General features: G+C 37.8%; 1 protein-coding gene across 1 annotated transcript; it reads left to right on the top strand.

Annotated features, from left to right (window-relative positions):
• The first annotated feature begins 19288 nt into the window (after nucleotides 1-19288).
• LOC131621665 (uncharacterized) lies at nucleotides 19289-20740 on the top strand. Its single transcript, XM_058892692.1, has 2 exons — nucleotides 19289-19657; nucleotides 19808-20740. Exons 1-2 carry the CDS (start codon nucleotides 19289-19291, stop codon nucleotides 20738-20740), a joined length of 1302 nt encoding a protein of 433 aa, XP_058748675.1.
• Nucleotides 20741-21065: the final 325 nt, after the last annotated feature.

The following is a 21065-nucleotide window of genomic DNA, read 5'->3' as shown; positions in this document are numbered from 1 at the left end:
AATTAGTTATGTTTAAGTTAATTAACTTATTTAATTAAAATTAGAATAATGAAATTAGGATTAGCTAATGGTTAGGGTCATAACTATATTCCCGATTATTTTCCCGATTAATTTGATTTAATTAATTTAATTAATTTTAATTACAAAAACTCACAAAAACCCTAAAAAAGATTGATTAATGCTTTAGGGTTCGCCCAATCTCACTGGCCGGTGGCCAAAGTATTAGGATTAGGATTTTCTAACCGACTTAGGTTTTAGCCAAACAATTTTAGAATTTCATTCGCTTCGATTAAATTAATTGATCGCGGTGGGTGATAATCAATCCTTTAAATAATTAATCAAATATTAAAATAACATTTATTTTTGCTAAATGGTTTTAACCAAATCTATTGGTTACGATGATTAGCATTTTCCCTTTATCAAATTCGTTATTATTTGTAATCGAATCTATCGACTATGAGGAGTAACGATAATTTAAAATACGCACATTTTTTATTCGTGATAATCGAATCTATCGATTATAGTGGTTAGCAATCCTCCCTTCAATCCGTTAGCCGTGGTAATCAAACCTATTGATTATCGTAACTAATGGTAACAAATTAAAATCAGGGTTGTACGCCCAAAACATTCAAAACACTTCAAATCAAACTACGAATTTTCATCCTTATTCAAAACTACGATAGGCCATTCAAAAAGCCTTCAAACCATTCAAATCAAATTCTAAGGCGTACAACCCTGTGGCCGAACTACGTTGACTCTGATTCTCCATAAGGAGATACGTAGGCACTTGGATAACCAAGGCGAGTCCCCCTTCCTCAAAACCTCAATTCACTTAAAATCTCAATTTTCCCCTATTCACTTCTTTAGCTATTAACCCTAAATTTTAGCCATAAACTATTACCTTAGATTCAAAGCCATAGGAAAGGGTTGAGGGTGCCTAACACCTTTCCTCAACCTGATTATAATAACTTACCCCGAATCTCATATCTGCGTAGGGTTTCCTATTCGCCCTTCAGAATAGGTGGCGACTCTAAAAGCTTAATTTTTAGGGCAGGTTGCTACAGTTGGCGACTCTGCTGGGGATACACTTAATGGTGAATTACTATACTCCTATAGGTTTTGGCAGGGTTTAGGTTTTTGACGAAACATTTAGGTTTTTGGCAAATTTTTAGGATTTGTTTAGTTCGCCATTTTAGGGTTTATTTATCTGCATAAATATTTAAATTTTTATTTTTATTTATTTATTTATTTATTTATTTCACTTTCCATCTATTTACATCAGTTAAATAAACATCTCTTTATTTAAATAATATCTGTTTATTTAAATAATGTCTGTTTATTTAAATATTTGATGTGTATTGCATTTTTTAAATTGTAAGCAGCCGGATTTCGAGGTTAGTTTAAATATTTAAATTTTATTTATTTATTTATTTTCCTTTGCAATTTCATTACTGCAATTTAATTAAATATTTATTTAAGTGAATATTTTTATTTCTATTGCATCTTTTGGGATATATATATAAAATTGTTGTTAAACCTAAGTGTGGTAGTTATCTTTAAGACCAGGGGGGACTTGAATCGCCTACGAGTCTTATTGATAATTCCACTCAGAGTGGGTTGAATATCCGGAAATGTCCAATACGAGGCTCGACCTTGTTGAGGGCAGGACTTGGTATTTGGCTGATCTCTCTGGGAACCTACCCCAAAAACTCGAACCTCATGGATAAAATGAGTTGTTCTAAAATCCAAAGAGACAAAAAGTCTCGGAGGCTACGAATGACCCCATGAGACCCTTGTTAGATCATACCAATGGGAATGGTAGCTCCCTAAGCCGTCATGCCGAACCTATGAACTTAGGACATTTGTGCTTTTGTGCCTGTTATATGTTTGCAATTTGTATGCTACGAATATATGTGTTTCAATTTTGCAGGTTTTTCTACGCGTTCCCTAGCCTGTAGGGATTCTATTTACAAGGTGACGTCCTTCCCACGAAGGACATTTCTATTCATGTACGTCAATTGGCCTCCCGATGGCCATGAGACCTAATGACTGTCTTGAACAATCACCCTACGCTTACATCTACGCATTCCCTAGCCTGTAGGGATTCTATTCCTTTGTACGAAGGACATCTTCATTAGCATACGTCAATTGGCCTCTCGATGGTCATGAGATCTAGCGACTGTCTTGAACGGTCACCCCGTGCTTGCTCCTACGAACTCCCTAGCCCGTAGGGTTTTTCTTTTACGTCCAGGTGTTTTTACAACGACGCGTCCTTCCCCTGAAGGACGTCCCCACTAACGCACGTCGATTGGCCTCACGGTGGCCATGAGAGCTGGTAACTGTCTTGAACGGTCAGCGCGTGCTTATCCTCGCGCACCCTCTAACTTATAGGGTTTTGGATTTCCATCTATACATATTTCGTCCCTGGCCTGTAGGGATTTCATTTTCTCCAATATCGTCTTTAGATAGGTTGCGTTCCACATAGAGAACCTTCCCACGAGGGACAACTTCGTAAGTACACGTCGAACGACCTCTTGAAAGTCATGAGACTTGGTGGACTGTCCTGAACGGCCATCAACTTCTACTTTCCATGCACTCCCTAATCTATTCCCATTAACATGTCGTAATATCAAGTTCGCACGTATGGCAAGTCTAATGTTATCCCTAATTCCGCATAGGCTATCCTTAGGATTATATCTATTGCACATCTGCATTGCATTACATACAAGGAGTCATAATATACAAAAAATAAAGGAGTCCTTTGCATACGTGTGCATTCGCATTTTCATGCATTCATACATTTGCATTTACATTTGCATTTCCATCTTCGCCCGCATCCATACTTACCATGCTAGCCGGTTTTCTACAACTCGCAAAGAGATCACAAACTATGGAGAAAGGAGAATAAAAGATCTTGGTCTTGCTAAGAAAAAAAGAGGATGTCTTCCACTATGCCAACCACGTGTTCATACCTTTTCGTAACAGGATTGTAAAGACAACAAAGGTTATCGTCGAGCAAGGATGAGTTCAACAACAAAGTTCCCTCATAGATACACTCAAGGGGTATCTAGTCATAAAAGGATCATCTATGAACATAGCAAAGCTTACAAGGACACTCTTCGATAACTTGGGGCAAAGATTAGTCCTAATGGGGCAATATCCTGAACAAAGATACGTAACTACGATGGAGGGAAAGCGACATATGTTGACTCCCCACCAAGGGGCAAAAGGGTCCTAAATTTCCTTTATCAATCTACGAACCCCGAGGATTGCGAACGGTGTGATACTATCCTTAGAAAAAGCAAAAGAGGTTCAGTCAAAGGAAACTCATGAAGTTCCGATACGACGAAAACCCACCGCTAACCAAATTTATTCCCGACAGGTTTGACGTGCCCAAGGAGAATTCGAGGTTACCCTTTACTTCTACAAGTCTAGGAACTAAGGAGTAAAACAAGGTCAATGGATTTACAAAGGAGAGTGTCCTTAGGATCAATAGGTTTTGTCATGCTCAGAATTTCGACCCCTCGATTGCTAAGTGTTACTCAAGATAAAAGTTGTACCTTCGGATTAGCAATTCTAATGGGATGACCATGCAGGTTTTGAAATCGATTCATTCGCTCACTACAACGACTTTCAATTTCAAATTTAGGGTTATTAACAAACTTGAGGGAGAATGACGAATACAAATAACTAAAACTCGCTAGACGTATGCTTTCAAGGTAAGACCGAGCCGACGATGTACAAGCATTGTTTCAATTCCCAAACAGTGGAGACATAAGGATGTTAATCCCTCGTCACCCCCTCGAGCCAGGAGTTGGAGCTTGTTTCTACTTTTCAAATAAACCTTGATTTCAACCAGGGGCAGGGTAGATTTCGATTAATTCAATGGTGTATTTTGGTTGTCAAGAGAATCAATCAATGAAGCAAAAGCTCAAGCATAAGGATCAAGCAGAGCAATGGTTCAAGCATATCTTCTTCCTCGCATTCATCCAAGAATGAGGGAGCAATGGAGATGACATTCACAACATCTCTTCCCTCAATACATCAGTCAAGAACGAGGACGTATCAAAGTCGAAGCTTACAAATTAAAGTCAACATGGCAGTCACAACATTCAATATCCAAGGATCAAATCGCAAAAGGAGCATTCAAAAAAAAGGAGGAAAAGCGCCCGTTAAGTCAAAACGGAAAATTCCATGAAAGAAAACAAAATGACTTAGGCAAAAATTAGGCATCCCGATGGGTCAAATTCAAAGGAATTGGCTCATGCAAAAATAAGGGATAAAAAAAAGAGACAAAGGCGAAATACAAAGGATAATCTTGTGACTTCTAAACCATCAAAGCTTCACATCAATGCTTGGATTTCGACAACATCTTCCATCAATGCTTGGATCTCTACTAAGGCTTTCGCTCAACACCAAAACTAAGATGACTCTCTTAAAAACAATGCACATCCATTGGATTAAGCGAATTCTTAGGATTTGAAGAACATCAAGGAGAAAGGGTTGGGTTAAGTAAATTTTGAGCCTTATATCCATTGTTTCTTAAAACCGTGAGCCAGGCCATATTACAACATTCAAAAGTCCTAATTGAGGCAAGGTTAACCACGAAAGCATACTAAGCATGATTTTGTTATACTGACTCCTAGGTTTGTTAAAACTATTTCTAATCACTACGCTTCTTCAAGCATTCACTTCTAATCATCCAGTCCAAATTCATAACGGACTACGATTTCAAAACTTGCATACGCATCACATTGGAGTTACTTCTCAAAGGGTACAACGCCATATACGAATATACACTTAGCATTAAGGGTGATCACTTCTAATAAAGACCTTTGCATGGGGGGACCACATTGTCATACCCCAAAATTTTCCCGCCACATTTTCATACTCAAGCTCATTTGAATATCAGAAGCTCAAGACTTGACTGACTGTACACTCTCCTAAACAACAACCCTCAAACTAGGGTTTTGATTTCTTCAGAGTAAAATCAAGTTACAAGACGTCAAGTGGAACCCTTGGCCTCTCATGCCAAGTTTCAAGCTTTGATTCAAAAGATTGCTCGCTCAACGACCCAAACGATCAATAATCGACTGGTTGATCTAAAAGTCAAACTATGGTCAAACCACAGTCAAAACTCCTGATTTTTTGTCAACATCCTCATATTGAAGTATAATTCACCATTTGATCAAGAATTGATCATGGTTCATCAAGGAAAGATCAGAAATCAACAATTCCAAAAGTTTCTAAATTAGGGTTTTCATAGGAGAAAGTCAACCGAACTTTGACCAGCCATAACTTCCACATGGAACATCAGAAATTTCCCATCAAAAGCTCGTTTTGAAGGAAATTGAATTCCCTACAACTTTGTATCTCTAAAGACAAGTCCAAAAATTCTTCATTTGAGAGATATGACCTAATACATTATAGGTCCTTCTAAAAATCAACAAAAAAGTCATCTTTTTGCAAAGAAGTGTACATGAACATGGAAACTTCAATGAAGATGAAATCAAAAGGAGTGTTTAAAGGACCCTTTGAGATTTCTAAAAAGTCCAAGAACATTCAAAAAGGTTAAAAATTGAGCAAGATACAAGTTGCACAAGTTGAACATTTTTGAAGAAGTGCATGAAGGAAAATATTTGTCAAAATCAATTTTGTTCCAAATGGGCCCAATTTCTTTTGATCCAAACATGATCAATAGACCATCCATGACCCATAGCCCTTATATACATTTTTATTATTTTTATTTATTTTTATTTTGAATTTAATCACTTAAATTCAAATTAAATAGAATGAAATAATGAAAATAGTCAAATATTTGATTGAGATTAATTTTCTATCCAATATTGAGAAATATATGGAGATTAAAATCAAGGGAAAACGTGGAAAATACTTGGAGATTTGATGTGACCAAAATAGAAGGATTATGTGTGAAAATTTCAATCCAATTTTTCATCATCAAAGAACAAGATTTGATTTGATTGTAAAACCCTAATTATATCCACTATATATTCATAATATTCTTATGCATAAGGACTCATGAGACCTAGCCACAAAAACTCTCTCCACACTTCCAAAAAATCAAGAAGCTAGGGCGCATAAGTTCTTGCAATACCTCCATTCTCAAGCAAAACTAATCATTGTATTTCGTCTCTAAGGTAAAAGAGAGTAAGTTTACACTCATGTCTAAGACGAAAAGCCTATAGAACACTCATCCATATTGTTCATAATTGTTCATGTTCTTGAATTTTCGTTCTCCATATGTTAATGTGTGTTTACGTGTTTTAATGTTACTGACATGTTTGTGACGATGTTTAGAAGAGATTCAAACCCTTCAAACATTGCTTGCACGTGAGAATACCAAAACGACATGGCTAGGGCAAAAATCCAAAGAACGTCGGCTTCATGCTTACCCGCGTTTTCAGTCCAAGAAAACACCATATTTGGGATCAGGGGTTCATGCTTACGCGATCTGGGTTCTTATTTTTGATTATTCTGTGTGTTTTCGTGAAGTTACAATTTTCCAGGTTTAGCTACGGTGTATTTCATGGCCAGGATCGCAGCAAAAGGGAGGCCAATTCGTAGCTAATTATTGAGGAAGAAGACGCTGCTCACTTGGCCCTTCCTGGCTCTATGATTGGCCAGTCAAAAGTCACTCTTCTCTCTCTTGCGTACGAACACGCGTGGATGGAAATCAATGGTGGGTCAACCGATCCCCTTTTCTCTCCCCACACCTGACTGGATGAAACGTGCAGCGAGGGCCCCACTCTGGTTTGTATGTTGACTTTTCAGTTTCCTCTTACTATTTTTTCATTATATTTTTATTGAGTGAATATATAATCAAGCAACCAAACTAGCTCAGTTGGCCAGCGCATGAACATGGTATGTATGCAGACCTGGGTTCGAACCGAGGGTTTGCAACTATTTTATTTGTGTTTTCTTTCACTCCGATTCAGTACAGCGCGCCTATGAAGGACAGCAATGCACCCTCAACTGTGAACCATTAGATCACCAACTCTTCAGATCCAACGCTCTCGACCAAGCAGACCACCATACTCCTTCAAGGCACCATAGAACCAGAATATTCAGCTAAGTTTATGAATATTTTATTTTAATTTTCTTATTTTTCTTTTCTATTATAATTATTATCATTTATATTTACTTTACTTTTCTTAATAAATTATTTATTTTTATAGTAAAATTATAATCATCACTTTTTTTTAAAATCGAAAACCCGACTTTTCACATAACATTAAAATAATTGTGTTTAGGCTAATAGTAATTTTAGAATAACAATTTAATTTTGTTTTAATTTAATGCCTTAAAACCCTGATGTTTTTCGTGATCACTAATCACTGGTTTTGGTAGGTGTTATCCACTAACCATATTTTAGCCTTACAAACCCTGTAGGTCACAATAAGTTTTCTTTTTAGGGTTTGTAGATTTTTAATCAATTAAGGTTTGTAGATCATTCATGCACTAAAAACCTTTTCTCTTCTTGGCGCAAATTTTCAGGGTTAATAAAAAATCCTCCGACAACAAGCCTTACCAACTAAAAAGCTAAGTTTTCTAACTTTTTTTCATATATTTATTTTTTAGTTTTAATTACATAATTCCTCTTTTATTTTATGCCTTGTACTTGCCACAAAAAGTTTTCTACCTTTCTCTTCTTCATTTTTCAGGGTTAGCCAAGATCTTCCGACTACGCACCATCAGAGCTAAGTTTCCAATCCTTGTTTTATTTAAATATTATTTTACTTTTTCCCTTTTGCCCAAAATAGGGTTTGCTTCGAATAGTCAATACACTCACCCCTATTATTTTCATTTTAATTTTCAGGGTCAGTCGAAGGTTCGAGAAGATCAAGGTTTTCAATGTTTAAAAATAATTATTGATCCTTCTTATTTTTCCATTTTTTAATTTCCCCATCCCCGCAGGTGTTTATTGTAATAGCAGGGACTTTTATTTCTGCCTTTAATTTCTGCTCATTTTAAAACTGCATGGTTAGTAATCCTAGGGAGTGATAACCATGAATTGAACATAGATCACCTAATTTACAAGATAAATGTCATCGAAGTTAACCACATGATTGAGCACCCACACACCTTTAGGGTAATCCCTCTTGTTGCCTGTTGCCTTATATTGTTACCTTGTTGCCTTAATTATTGTTGCCAAGTCCCTCGATTCCGAGGATACCTAAAGCAATGTTGCCTTCAAAGTTATTGAAACGCCCTCGAGGTTGCCTCATAAAAATATAATAATTGTCCCAATTGCTAAGGTATCCTCGCATGATGCCTAAGAAAATCAAATGACTATTATATCCTTCCCTTAGACTACCTGCCCTCCTTATGGCATGGGACAGTCTTGTGGCGAACGATATCTCGATGACCCGATAACATCCAATTGAAAGACTTCCTGCCCTCTTATGGTATGGATAGACCCTTTCGCCTGAAAAATCTAAAAGAACATTTTTTCAAACTTAGGGTAATTGTTCTTAATTGCTTGCTCCATTCAAATTCAAATTCAAAACTTTTTCCCACTCTTTTACAAAATCAAATTCAAAAAGACTACGCTTATTTACAAGCTAAAGTTCTTATTCAAATATTTTCTTATTCACACACTACACTTCAAACATTTCATACAAAGTGAGCTAAGCAATTAAGAGCCCATGGAAAACCATGGATGCAAAGGGTGCCTTACACCTTCCTTTTGTATAACTTACCCCCCGAACTCAAAATATTTTTAAAAGGTCTTTTCCTGTTCTTTTAGCCTTTCCTAAATTGGATAAAATAAAAGTCGGTGGTGACTCTTGCTTACCGCGACATTTTCTTTAAAGTCAGTTCACCGTATTACAGAACTGGAGACTCTGCTGGGGACGCTTTCGAATAAAAGAGGGGTTACCTTAGAGCTAGGATCACCTTAAATTTGTTTGACTTGTTTGCTTTATTTTTAAAGGCTGTTTTGGGTATTTTGCTGTGTGAAAGATCCTACACCCGGATCTAGTGTACCTTAGGTATGTGGCATGAGACCAGGGAGGCTGTACGACATGTATCGTTATGGTTGAACCGGTGGCCACCGTTAGTGCGACGCTTTGGTGTGTCCTGATGACCCTTGAATATGATCGAGGAGACATTTGGCTACCGCGTCGTGTCAGAAGCACTAGTTCGCCCTTAGAACCTTAGTTGAACTTGACTTTGGCCTATAGGAAGTAGCAAGATAGCTGGCTTTGGATTCCTGACTGAAGCCGGTTGATACTCGACGCTACACTCATTGAGATTGGACTCTAGGGATGCTTTTGGCTGGCCGATCGAGTGCCATGTTGAGACAATGCCTGCGAGAAAGATCAGGGATATGAGCACCATAGAACCCGGTTACTATTCTAGGACAGGTTGAACCAACTTAACTTCAGTGGGGAGGGTACTTACCTACGAACTTCACGCAAGCCTTTAAACCTAAGGACACTTGTGTGACTTGTCTGTGCTTGCTACTAACCCTTTGGTTTTCTTGCAGGTTTTTCTTGTGGGACTCACTCGTCCTTAATATCCTACGCTTTGCCTCATGCATTGCATAACATCATGACATCATGACATCATAAGCATAACATGATTTAACTAACCCTTTCAAGGATCTTAGGAATTTATGGCGCACAATTTCAGGTGCTCTTATCAAGGACTGAATCCCTATCAAGGGGCAAGAGGATTTATTTTCCTCTGGCCACATACCTTCCAATTCAAAGACTCGATACTTATCAAGGGGCAAGAGGCTTTATTTTCCTCTAGCCACTTGCTTTCAAATTCAAGAGTACAAGTATCCCGAATCAAAGGCGATGATCCACTCGATATGGTGAGCTTGATTCTCAAAGAAGGACGTTAAAGAGCAAAAGTCAGAATTCTTCAGACAAAGACGCGACCAAACCATTTTCTAATGTTGCTAACTAAATTCCTAAAGATCCTTGAAAAGATTGCATTTGCATTCATAACATCACATAAAACTAACTTTTCCTTTCAGGTCGACCAACTGGTCCGAAAAATACCATCAACAAATCAATCCCAATCAGATGAACATTCTGGAAGCTTGACCCCCAGACTTCTGAAACATTTCAATCAGATATACATTATGGAAGCTCGAACCCCGAACATTCTGAAAGTTCCAATCAGATGAACATTCTGGAAGCTTGACCCCTAGACTTCTGAAACATTCCAATCAGATATACATTCCGGAAGCTCGAACCCTGGACATTCTGAAAGTTCCAATCAGATGAACATTCTGGAAGCTCGACCCCCAGACTTCTGAATCTCTACACCAGTTCCACAATAACAACACAAGCCAGATGCACCTAAGCGTCAATTCACCAAGATTAATGTGACGTTGGCCCAAGCATTACGACATCTGTTGAAGGTCAGATTGATTACTCTGAGGGATGCTCCTAAGAATTCTAACACCTTTACTCCTGGCTATAAACTCAATGTGAGGTGCGCATACCATTCCAACATTCCTGGAAATTACACAAACAATTGCTGGACATTGAAGAATAAGATCTAAGATCTGATCAATGACGGAGAAATCAAATTCAACCCTCCTGAAAACTCCTGTGGTGATTGCCGCTCCTATGCCTAGTCATGACAAGACTGATTGACGTCTATACAGACGAACTTTTGGATCATTAGATCTACTTTCATTTGCAAGTTTCTTTTCTGTTTGTTTAAACATTTGACTTATGATAGACATTATATGTTTTAATAATCATCATCAGTGCATTGCATATGTTTGTCTTGAATAACTTACTTCGCTATCACTCATTTTAAATTGCGTCTTTACTTTGCATCTGTTTTGTGATACTCAACTCCTGCTAAAGCTGTAAGCCTTTTAAGGGAGGATGATGAAGACGATGCCGCAACCTCATACAGTGATGCTTTTGAACAGACTATGCTGACGATGTACAGGCATTGTTTCAATTCCTAAACAGTGGAGATATAAGGATGTTAATCCCTCGTCAACCCCTTTGAGCCTAAGAAGTAGGAGTTTCTTTCTTGTACTAATTAAAAACCCTTGATCGTAACCTGGGGCAGGGTAGTTCTCAGTTAATTTGGCTGTGCATTCTATTTTAAGAGAATCATTCAGTACACCTTCCAACAAAGGTTTCAATCACAAGCGTTCATCCGCACACATCAAAGAAGTGTTGGAGATTTCAATCAAAAGCCAATGATGGTTCATCAATCATTAAGCAAGGCAGTCAATATCTTTCAAAAAAAATGAAAAAATATATATACAAATAAAATCCTGCTAAGTCAAAAATCAAAAAGAAGACTTAGGCAAAAATCAAGGCATCCCGCTGACTGTAAGCTCAAAATAGACAGTTCAGGCAAAAGTTAGGGATATCAAAAAGATGAAAAAGAGAAGTCAATAAATTCCTGAACAACATAATGTTGTGACTACCAAAAGGAAGAAGTGACTGCCATCTCAAAAGTTCTCTTTGCTTGTGAACCATCGTCATTATCAAAGGTGCAAATCCAAAAATCTCTTGGAACCTGAATGCATAAGTTGAACTAACTGAGCTTAGGACTGAAGATCATCCTGAAGAGGGGTGGGTAAAAATAACCTTTGAGCCTTTATCATTTGTCTCTTAAACCGTGAACCAAGCCACGTTACAACCCTTGAAAGTCATAACTGAAGCATGGTTAGTTCGAAAGCATACTGTCACCAAAAAGGTATCCTGACTCCTCAAGGTTTACCACAAATGCTGAGTTGATATGTTGTTTTTTACAAACATCAAGTTTTTATAAACGTCACGCTTTCACATCTCCAATTTTAATGTTTTTCAACAAACTCAAGACAGACGTATGCATTGCATCTCATGAATTCATTATTAAACATACTCTGCTACATATTTTCAAATGTTGGCATCAGACAGAATTTGCACATGGTACAACTAATGACTAAAAGTTATCCCGACAGACAAAATCACTTCAGAAGCAATGTCTCTTATGTGTACAAGGGGGCATGACATGGTTTATCCAGTCAATCTGGGGCAATTAAGACAAGATTCCGAGAATCTCTCAAGGATGCCAAAATAATCAGGGGCATGCATCCAAGTAGACCTGAAGCTACTTCCCAATCAACATGGGACATTGTCCTGAGTCTATGATTACTAGGGGCATGTCATCCGTAGTGCACATCTCATAAATTCCTCGCGAGGCGAATCTTTCTAAAGTCCCTACTAGCAGGGGCAAATCTATGCAAGTTCAGTTTGACATCTTGATCAATATTCAGTGGTGTGTCCTAATCAATATAAGTCCAAGAATAGGAAGAGCTATAAACCACTTGGGGCAATAGTCAAATCATTCATGCCTTCCCATAAAGCTGGTTTCACAAGATCATACCCCACAGAGTAATCATTAAGAAGATATCTTCAAATGTTCTCGTCCCAACAAAGACTTAGTTCCCCAACTGAGTTTACATCTTTGACACTGCCGGTTCCCCTATACTACTCTTTTCTCCAAACAGGGTTATTCATATCTTTAATCCCCAGTCAGGGTACATCAAGTTACTGGTCATCCCCAAGCAAAATCATAAATCCCCAACTGTGCATCTTCAAAACAAGATCAAATATCCAAGTCACAATGATACAGAGATTTATTTTCTCAGAACAACATCGGTCATACATCATATACATCACGTACATATTCATACATTGCATACATTACTTCATGATAAACATACGGGTTTCTCATTTATTTGGAGAGACTCATCATATAATACATGCATCATGACATTGCATATTTCTAACTTTGTTTGTAGGTTCCGCCTCGACAAGCATTCCTCTAAGATATAATCGAGCTGAAGATTCATCTTGACAAGCCTTTTACATTCCAAAACTTCATCAAATAACTTGTCAACTCTAACGTGCAAGCATTCTCTATCAAATATGGTCTAATGTATGACCCGTTCCGGTATTCTCAGTCAGATATGGTCTAATGTATGACTCGTTCCGGCATTATCCTTCAGATATGGTCTAATGTGTGACCCGTTCCGACATTGTCAATCAGATATGGTCTAATGTATGACCCGTTCCAATATTCTCAATCAGATATGGTCTAATGTATGACCCGTTCCGGTATTCTCAAACAGATATGGTCTAATGTATGACCCATTCCGGTATTCTCAGTCAGATCTGCTCTAATGTATGACTCATTCCGGCATTATCCTTCAGATATGGTCTAATGTGTGACCCGTTCCGACATTCTCAATCAGATATGGTCTAATGTATGACCCGTTCCGATATTCTCAATCAGATATGGTCTAATGTATGACCCGTTCCGGTATTCTCAAACAGATATGGTATAATGTATGACCCGTTCCGGTATTCTCAGTCAGATATGGTCTAACGTATGACTCGTTCTGGCATTATCCTTCAGATATAGTTTAACGAATAACTCGTTCTGACATCCTTCTTCAGATATGGTCTAATGTATGACTCGTTCTGGTGTTCCCCTTTAGATATGGTTTAATGAATAACTCGTTCTAATGTCCTACTTCCAGATATGGTCTAATGGACGACTCGTTCTGGTATTCTCCCTCAGATATGGTTTAAATGAATAACTCGTTCTGATATCCTTCCTCAGATATGGTCTAATGAATGACTCGTTCTGACATTCCCCTTCAGATATGGTCCAATGAACGACTCGTTCTGACATCCTTCAACAGACATGGTCTAAATGTTCGACTCGTTCTGACATCCTTCAATATATATGGTATATTCGCTCTGACGTCCTCTATCACATGTGGTCTAATGTATGACCCGTTTCTCTCATCACGAACAATGCTGACACGATCAATCTCCAACAACTACTTCGCAATACTTCTCAACAAATTGGATTTAGTCTAATGCTTGACTTGTCCTTCAGCCTAACGCACGGCCTTCCAGACATCTACGGATGCAAATTGAATCCGGCCTAATGCACGACCTATCCTCTAAATCTAACTTACGACGTATTCTGAATATCAAGTCTATCAACCTGGATGGCATCTTTAAGCCCATCTCCTACAAAAAGTCCCTATCTCAGCAAGGGCAAATTTCCTGGGTATTCTAGTGTTCAATCCTCTTCTACCTTCAGATTCCGACAGGCACACATGCCAGTCTACATCTTCAGATATAAGAAAATTGAACAGGGGCAGCTGTCATACCCCAAAATTTGCCTGCCACATTTTCATACTCAAGCTCATTTGAATATCAGAAGCTCAAGACTTGACTGACTGTACACTCTCCTAAACAACAACCCTCAAACTAGGGTTTTGATTTCTTCAGAGTAAAATCAAGTTACAAGACCTCAAATGGAACCCCTGGCCTCTCATGCCACGTTTCAAGCTTTGATTCAAAAGATTGCTCGCTCAACGACCCAAACGATCAATAATCGACTGGTTGACCTAAAAGTCAAACTATGGTCAAACCACAGTCAAAACTCCTGATTTTTTGTCAACATCCTCATATTGAAGTATAATTCACCATTTGATCAAGAATTGATCATGGTTCATCAAGGAAAGATCAGAAATCAACAATTCCAAAAGTTTCTAAATTAGGGTTTTCATAGGAGAAAGTCAACCGAACTTTGACCAGCATTAACTTCCACATGGAACATCAGAAATTTCCCATCCAAAGCTCGTTTTGAAGGAAATTGAATTCCCTACAACTTTGTATCTCTAAAGACAAGTCCAAAAATTCTTCATTTGAGAGATATGACTTAATACATTATAGGTCCTTCTAAAAGTCAACAAAAAAGTCATCTTTTTGCAAAGAAGTGTACATGAACATGGAAACTTCAATGAAGATGAAATCAAAAGGAGTGTTTAAAGGACCCTTTGAGATTTCTAAAAAGTCCAAGAACATTCAAAAAGGTTAAAAATTGAGCAAGATACAAGTTGCACAAGTTGGACATTTTTGAAGAAGTGCATGAAGGAAAATATTTGTCAAAATCAATTTTGTTCCAAATGGGCCCAATTTCTTTTGATCCAAACATGATCAATAGACCATCCACGACCCATAGGCCCTTATATACATTTTTATTATTTTTATTTATTTTTATTTTGAATTTAATCACTTAAATTCAAATTAAATAGAATGAAATAATGAAAATAGTCAAATATTTGATTGAGATTAATTTTCTATCCAATATTGAGAAATATATGGAGATTAAAATCAAGGGAAAACGTGGAAAATACTTGGAGATTTGATGTGACCAAAATAGAAGGATTATGTGTGAAAATTTCAATCCAATTTTTCATCATCAAAGAACAAGATTTGATTTGATTGTAAAACCCTAATTATATCCACTATATATTCATAATATTCTTATGCATAAGGACTCACGAGACCTAGCCACAAAAACTCTCTCCACACTTCCAAAAAATCAAGAAGCTAGGGCGCATAAGTTCTTGCAATACCTCCATTCTCAAGCAAAACTAATCATTGTATTTCGTCCCTAAGGTAAAAGAGAGTAAGTTTACCCTCATGTGTCATACCCCAAAATTTACCCGATAAAACCTGCATCTGCCAATTTATTAAGGGCGTTAAAAATTAGGAGCCATAGGGTTTAATATACCTATTATTAAATTTGCTCTCCTATAAAATTCCCGTATAAATTGGTTCAAAATAAGTAAGGGTGTAAATAGCAAAATCTCTAAATCCAATTAGCACTTGGCCCACTTCTTTTGTTTTTGCTTCTTGGAAAAAAAAAGAAAATATAGAAGTATGTTTTTAGAAATAGAAAAAATTCGGAGCCCAATAGGCCCAATTGTTTATCACCTTTAATCATCTATATTAATCATAAATTATTAATGTTATTAATTCATAATATTAGTTTTAACTAACATTGGAGTTATTAGGATTAATCAAAATTTTGTTATTAAAACTGACATGATTAATTGGTGTTAATTGCTATTATCAGAATATTGTTTTTGGTTTATTAAGAATATTATCAGCTAATTATTCAATTAATTAAACAAGTCATTGAGTTTTTTTTTCTTCATTTTTGGCATCCGTTTTGGGCCAAAAAAAAAACAACAAACAAGGGATTATGGGCCGAATTGCTGGACCGCGTGAACCACCAGACCGGGTCAACCCAACCCGGTTCCTATTCACTTCCTTCAACCTCCGAAACCCTAACCCTCCATGTCCGCCGCCGCCACCCTTCAAACAACCAACCCTAATCCGTCCAATGCCCAGGCCCATTGAATCAACAACACAATCACAATCAAAATCGTAAACTAAATCAAAATCCAATCTTAACAATAACAGAAAATCAAATCTTAACAAATTAAAGAGAATTATTTCATTGATTCAGAAGAACATTACGAAGAAACAACAAGAAATCAAATCCGAACTAACTTTGAATCTAATCTAACATTTCCTAATCTAAAAGCTAACCCTAACTATATAAACAAAAGAAATCAGAAGAGGAAAAGGATTCGGAAAAATCTGCAGAAACCCTAAGGTGTTCTTGTTCCGCCGCGAACTCGAACCCAGCACTCGAAGCCTCGTCTCCACACCTGCAAACGAAAGGAAGAGAAGGGATTAACACGAGGGAGGGAGCATACACGTTCAGAGATCGAGATCGAAGGTAACCACGAGTAAACTTAGCTTCGAGCTTTAAACACCAAATCGATTGCATGCATCTGTTTGTTTGTGTTTGTTCGAATTGAAGAGGTTAGGAGTCGATTGAGTTCTTTTGTTTTGTTGATTTTCTGGGTTTGTGTTTAAATGTATGAATATTCCGGTTGATACTCAACCGGAAACTGGGTTCTCACGGCGGTGATGGGTGGCGGTTTGTGTTTGTTCTGGAAAAAAGAAAGGGGAGAGTTGAGAGAAGAGAGAGCGGAAGAGAAAGAGAAACGCTTGTGTGTTTCAGTTTTGTCCCTTTCGCTGTTAATGTTATCACAAATGCCATTGTTGTTTATTTTTTTATTAATTCCTTTCCCATTGCCAAATGTTGTCCTATTGTTGGTTGCATTTTAATTTAAAAAAAAAGGTAAGAGAAATAGCTATGTGTATAGTGTTACGGGATGCACGTAGCGTCTTCACGTTAGCTAGAAATTTGGTTATATGAAATGCTATTTTGATGGCTTTCTTAACATATTCACCATTTAGGTTTTAGAATATTGCCAATTTAATCTTTACAAGTAGGCCTTTAACGTGGTATTGTTCATGGAATTTTGTTTCCTAAGCTTAACAAATTTAGATGCATAAAAAATTTCTTGCAAGATAATTCATTAATAAAAAAAATCTAATCCAAGAAATAAATAATTCAAATTAAAATACATTTTATTTTGCTAAATGGTTTTAACCAAATCTATTGGTTACAATGATTAGCATACCTTTTAAAACTCGTTATTATTTGTAATCGAATCTATCGATTATGAGGGATAACGATAAAAATAAATAATTAATTATTAAAACACATCAATTTGCTAACGGTGATAATCGAACCAATCGATTAGAATAACTAGCAATGCTTTTTGCTAATCTGTTAACTATGGTGATCGAATCTATTGATCATTGCGGTTAATGGTAACAAATTAAAATCAGGGTTGTACGCCCAAATCTTAAAAACATTCAAAACACTTCAAATCAAACTACAGATTTTCATCCTAATTCAAAACTGCGAATAGGCCACTCAAAAAGCCTTTAATCAATTTCAAACCACAAATTTTAAGGCGTACAATCCTGTGCCCGAACTACGTAGACTCTGATCCTCCATAAGGAGGTACGTAGGCACTTGGCAACAAGGCGAGTCCCCCTCCCTAAAATCTCAATTTTCCCCTACTCAATATTTTAGCCATAAACCTTTACCTTAGATTCAAAGCCAATAGGAAAGGGTTGAGGGTGCCTAACACCTTCCCTCGACCTGAATATAGTATCTTACCCTGATCTCTATACTGTGTAGGGTTTCCTATTCGCCCTTCAGAATAGGTGGCGACTCTAAATCTATATTTTTTAGGCAGGTTGCTACAGCTGGCGACTCTGCTGGGGACAACTTAATAGTGATTACTATGCTCCTATAGGTTTTGGCAGGGTTTAGGTTTGGCGCATTTTAGGGTTTGGCAAACTTGCCATTTTTAGGGTTTGGGGGGAGGTTCATCTTTTAATAAATATTAATGTATTTTCTTTATTATTTATTTGTTTTTGTTTTTTGTTTATTTGTTCTGCCTAAAATTATTTAATTATATATGTTTATATATTTGCACCATAATTGCATAAATGTTATATTATATGCATTGTTGTGTTATTATGTTGTGTTAAAACCCTAAGTGTGGGAGTTAACTTTGAGATCAATAGGGGAGTATGAATCTCCTACGAGTCTCATTGATAACTCCACTCGGAGTGGGTTGAGTATTCGGAAATGTCCAAAACGAGGCTTGACTTTGTTGAGGACAGGACTGGATACTTGGCTGATCTCTCCGGGAACCTACCCCAAAAATTCGAACCTCATGGATAAAATGAGTTGTTCTAAAATCCGAAGAGACATAAAGTCTCGGAGGCTACGAACGACCCCATGAGACCTTCTAGAACACCCCCTATAAAAAGGTTGGCTCCCAAGAGCCGCTACGTCGAACCTATGAACCTAGGGCTTATGTGCTTACGTGCTTATTATATATATGTAATTTATATACTGCGGATGCCTTGCATTTTAATATTGCAGGTATTCATACGCGTTCCCTGGCCTGCAGGGACCCCATTTCTAAGACCATGTCCTCCCCACAAAGGACACCTCCACTTATGCACATTGATTGGCCTCTCGATAGCCATGAGACTTAGTGACTGTCATGAACAGTCACCCCGTGCTTACATCTATGCATTCCCTATCCTGTAAGGATCCTTTTTCCAAGACCACGTCCTTCCCACGAAGGACATCCTCATTAATGCACATTGATTGGCCTCCCGATGGCCATGAGACCTGGTGACTGTCTTGAACGGTCACCATGTGCTTTCTCCTGCGCATTCCCTAGCCTGTAGGGATTTCCATCTATCTATCATTTTCCACAGCCCTTAAAGGGTTTTCTTGGGTTTATCCCTTGAAATGTGTGGGGCATCCTTATAGTAACCCCCATTTTATACCATATTGCATTTCATAAAATAAAATATATTCACATACCATTGCATCATATAGGTCTATCATTCATACATGACATGCATTTCTACAAGGAGCTCATTCGCATCTTAACTTGTATTTGGAATCAGAGACTGCAAAATTGACTTTCCGACATTCGAGGTTTATCATGGAACAAATTCAGACAGACATGGCAGAGATTAAGGCTCAGATAGGTACTACTATGGGTCAATTTTTGGAAGCTATCCAAACCGTTACCAGTGGACAAGGAGAGTCAAGACAGCCTATTCAGAGGCCGGATATTGCTGTTGATCCAAGTGGCGTTCATCGAAAAGCCGTCAATCCTACCCAAGAGGTCCCTTTGAATCGGAATGTTAGAAACACTATGCAAGTTCCCGTCAACGAGGCTCCACACCGTGAAAATCTTTCTGTTTCGTCATATGATACTTTTAAGTTTCCAATGGATGAAGATGAGGGTAAGCTCCGTCTTTTGGATAAGAGATTGAAAGCGGTTGAGGATCGTGATTGCCTTGGTTTGGATGCTGCTAGTTTATGCCTGGTGCCTGATATCAAGATTCCTCCTAAGTTCAAAGTCCCCAACTTTGAGAAGTACAAGGGTACCACTTGCCCAATAACACACATCAAGGCATTTTGCAACAAGATGGCTCCTTATGCAGAAAATGATAAACTTCTAATGCACTTATTTCAGGATAGTCTTAGTGGGGCATCTCTTGAATGGTATACCCAACTTGAAAGGACCAACATCCGAACTTGGAAAGATCTAGCCAAAGCCTTTTTCAAGCATTACAAACATAACAGTGATATGGTTCCTACCAGAATTCATCTTCAGGGTTTGACTCAGAAGGTTGACGAATCCTTTAGAGAGTACGCACAAAGATGGAGGGAGCTAGCTGCTAGAGTTCAACCTCCCCTTTTGGAACGAGAACTTGTAGACATGTTCATGGACACTTTACAAGACCCCTATCTGAATCGGATGGTTGGATGTGCCGCTTCTGAATTCTCAACTTTGGTTGTCATAGGAGAGAGAATTGAGCACGGTCTTATGACTGGCAAGATTCAGAACACTGCTACAAATTTTGAATTCCCAGAACAAGATGGTGAAGAAACAAGTACAATTTCCGAAGTTGAAGAGAGAGATCATGCTTATTCTCCAGTTCAGATCCCTTGCTATCAAATGACAGAAATTACTCCTGATCAGAATGCCCCACAAATTTGTGCTGCGACTATTAGCCAACCACCAGTTCAATTTGTGCAACAGGAGCCTGTTCTATATGATCAATCAGTTAAGTATGCTCCACAACAACAACAGAGATATAGACAAAATCGCCGACCACAGGGTGGGAAGAATCAAAGAAGGCCAAGAAAGGTATATGAACCAATTCCAATGCCGCATAGTCAGTTGCTCTCTCATTTACTCCGAAGTTCTTTAGTGGAATTAAAACAGCTTGGGCCTCCTCCTTTTCCCTATCCTGAAGGATATGATCCCAACGCCTACTGTGAGTTCCATTCAGGGGCACCTGGCCATTCGATTGAAGATTGCAACGTATTCAAAGGCACAGTTCAAAACCTCATTGATTCCAAGGCAATTCGCTTCACGCCAAACGATCTGCGCATAAATTGAATTTCCCACGCCTGAGCAGAGGTCGAGATTGCAAGAGGTACCTTCTAAAGTAATAGAGCCAGACGGAGTCAAGTCTCTTCAATGTTGGCAATTTGTGTTTCATTTTGCATTCTCATTTGTAATTTTCTTGTTTCGTTAAGCACTTTCTCGTATGCAAAACTCGTTTGTTTTTGAATAATAATCATAATACATTGAATATTTTTGTCTTGAAACAATCCATTCGCTTTTATTTTCTTGCTGTACTCAACTCTTGTAAATAAAAAAAAGCAAGTAACTCTGGAGGGAGGATGATGAGCATGATACCAAGAATTTCAAACGGTGCGCT

Source organism: Vicia villosa, unplaced genomic scaffold, assembly GCF_029867415.1.
Source record: "Vicia villosa cultivar HV-30 ecotype Madison, WI unplaced genomic scaffold, Vvil1.0 ctg.000010F_1_1, whole genome shotgun sequence".
NCBI classification, from domain to species: Eukaryota; Viridiplantae; Streptophyta; class Magnoliopsida; order Fabales; family Fabaceae; genus Vicia; species Vicia villosa.
The sequence above is the reverse complement of the archived record's forward strand: the minus strand, read 5'-3'. Positions and strand labels throughout refer to the sequence as shown.

Bases quoted from the DNA above. Each gene is read 5' to 3' on its own strand.
- LOC131621665 (XM_058892692.1), top strand. From the start codon at position 19,289: ATGGCAGAGATTAAGGCTCAGATAGGTACTACTATGGGTCAATTTTTG. The intron at 19,658-19,807 runs GTGCCTGATATC...CACTTATTTCAG, and splicing joins ATGCTGCTAGTTTATGCCTG to GATAGTCTTAGTGGGGCATC.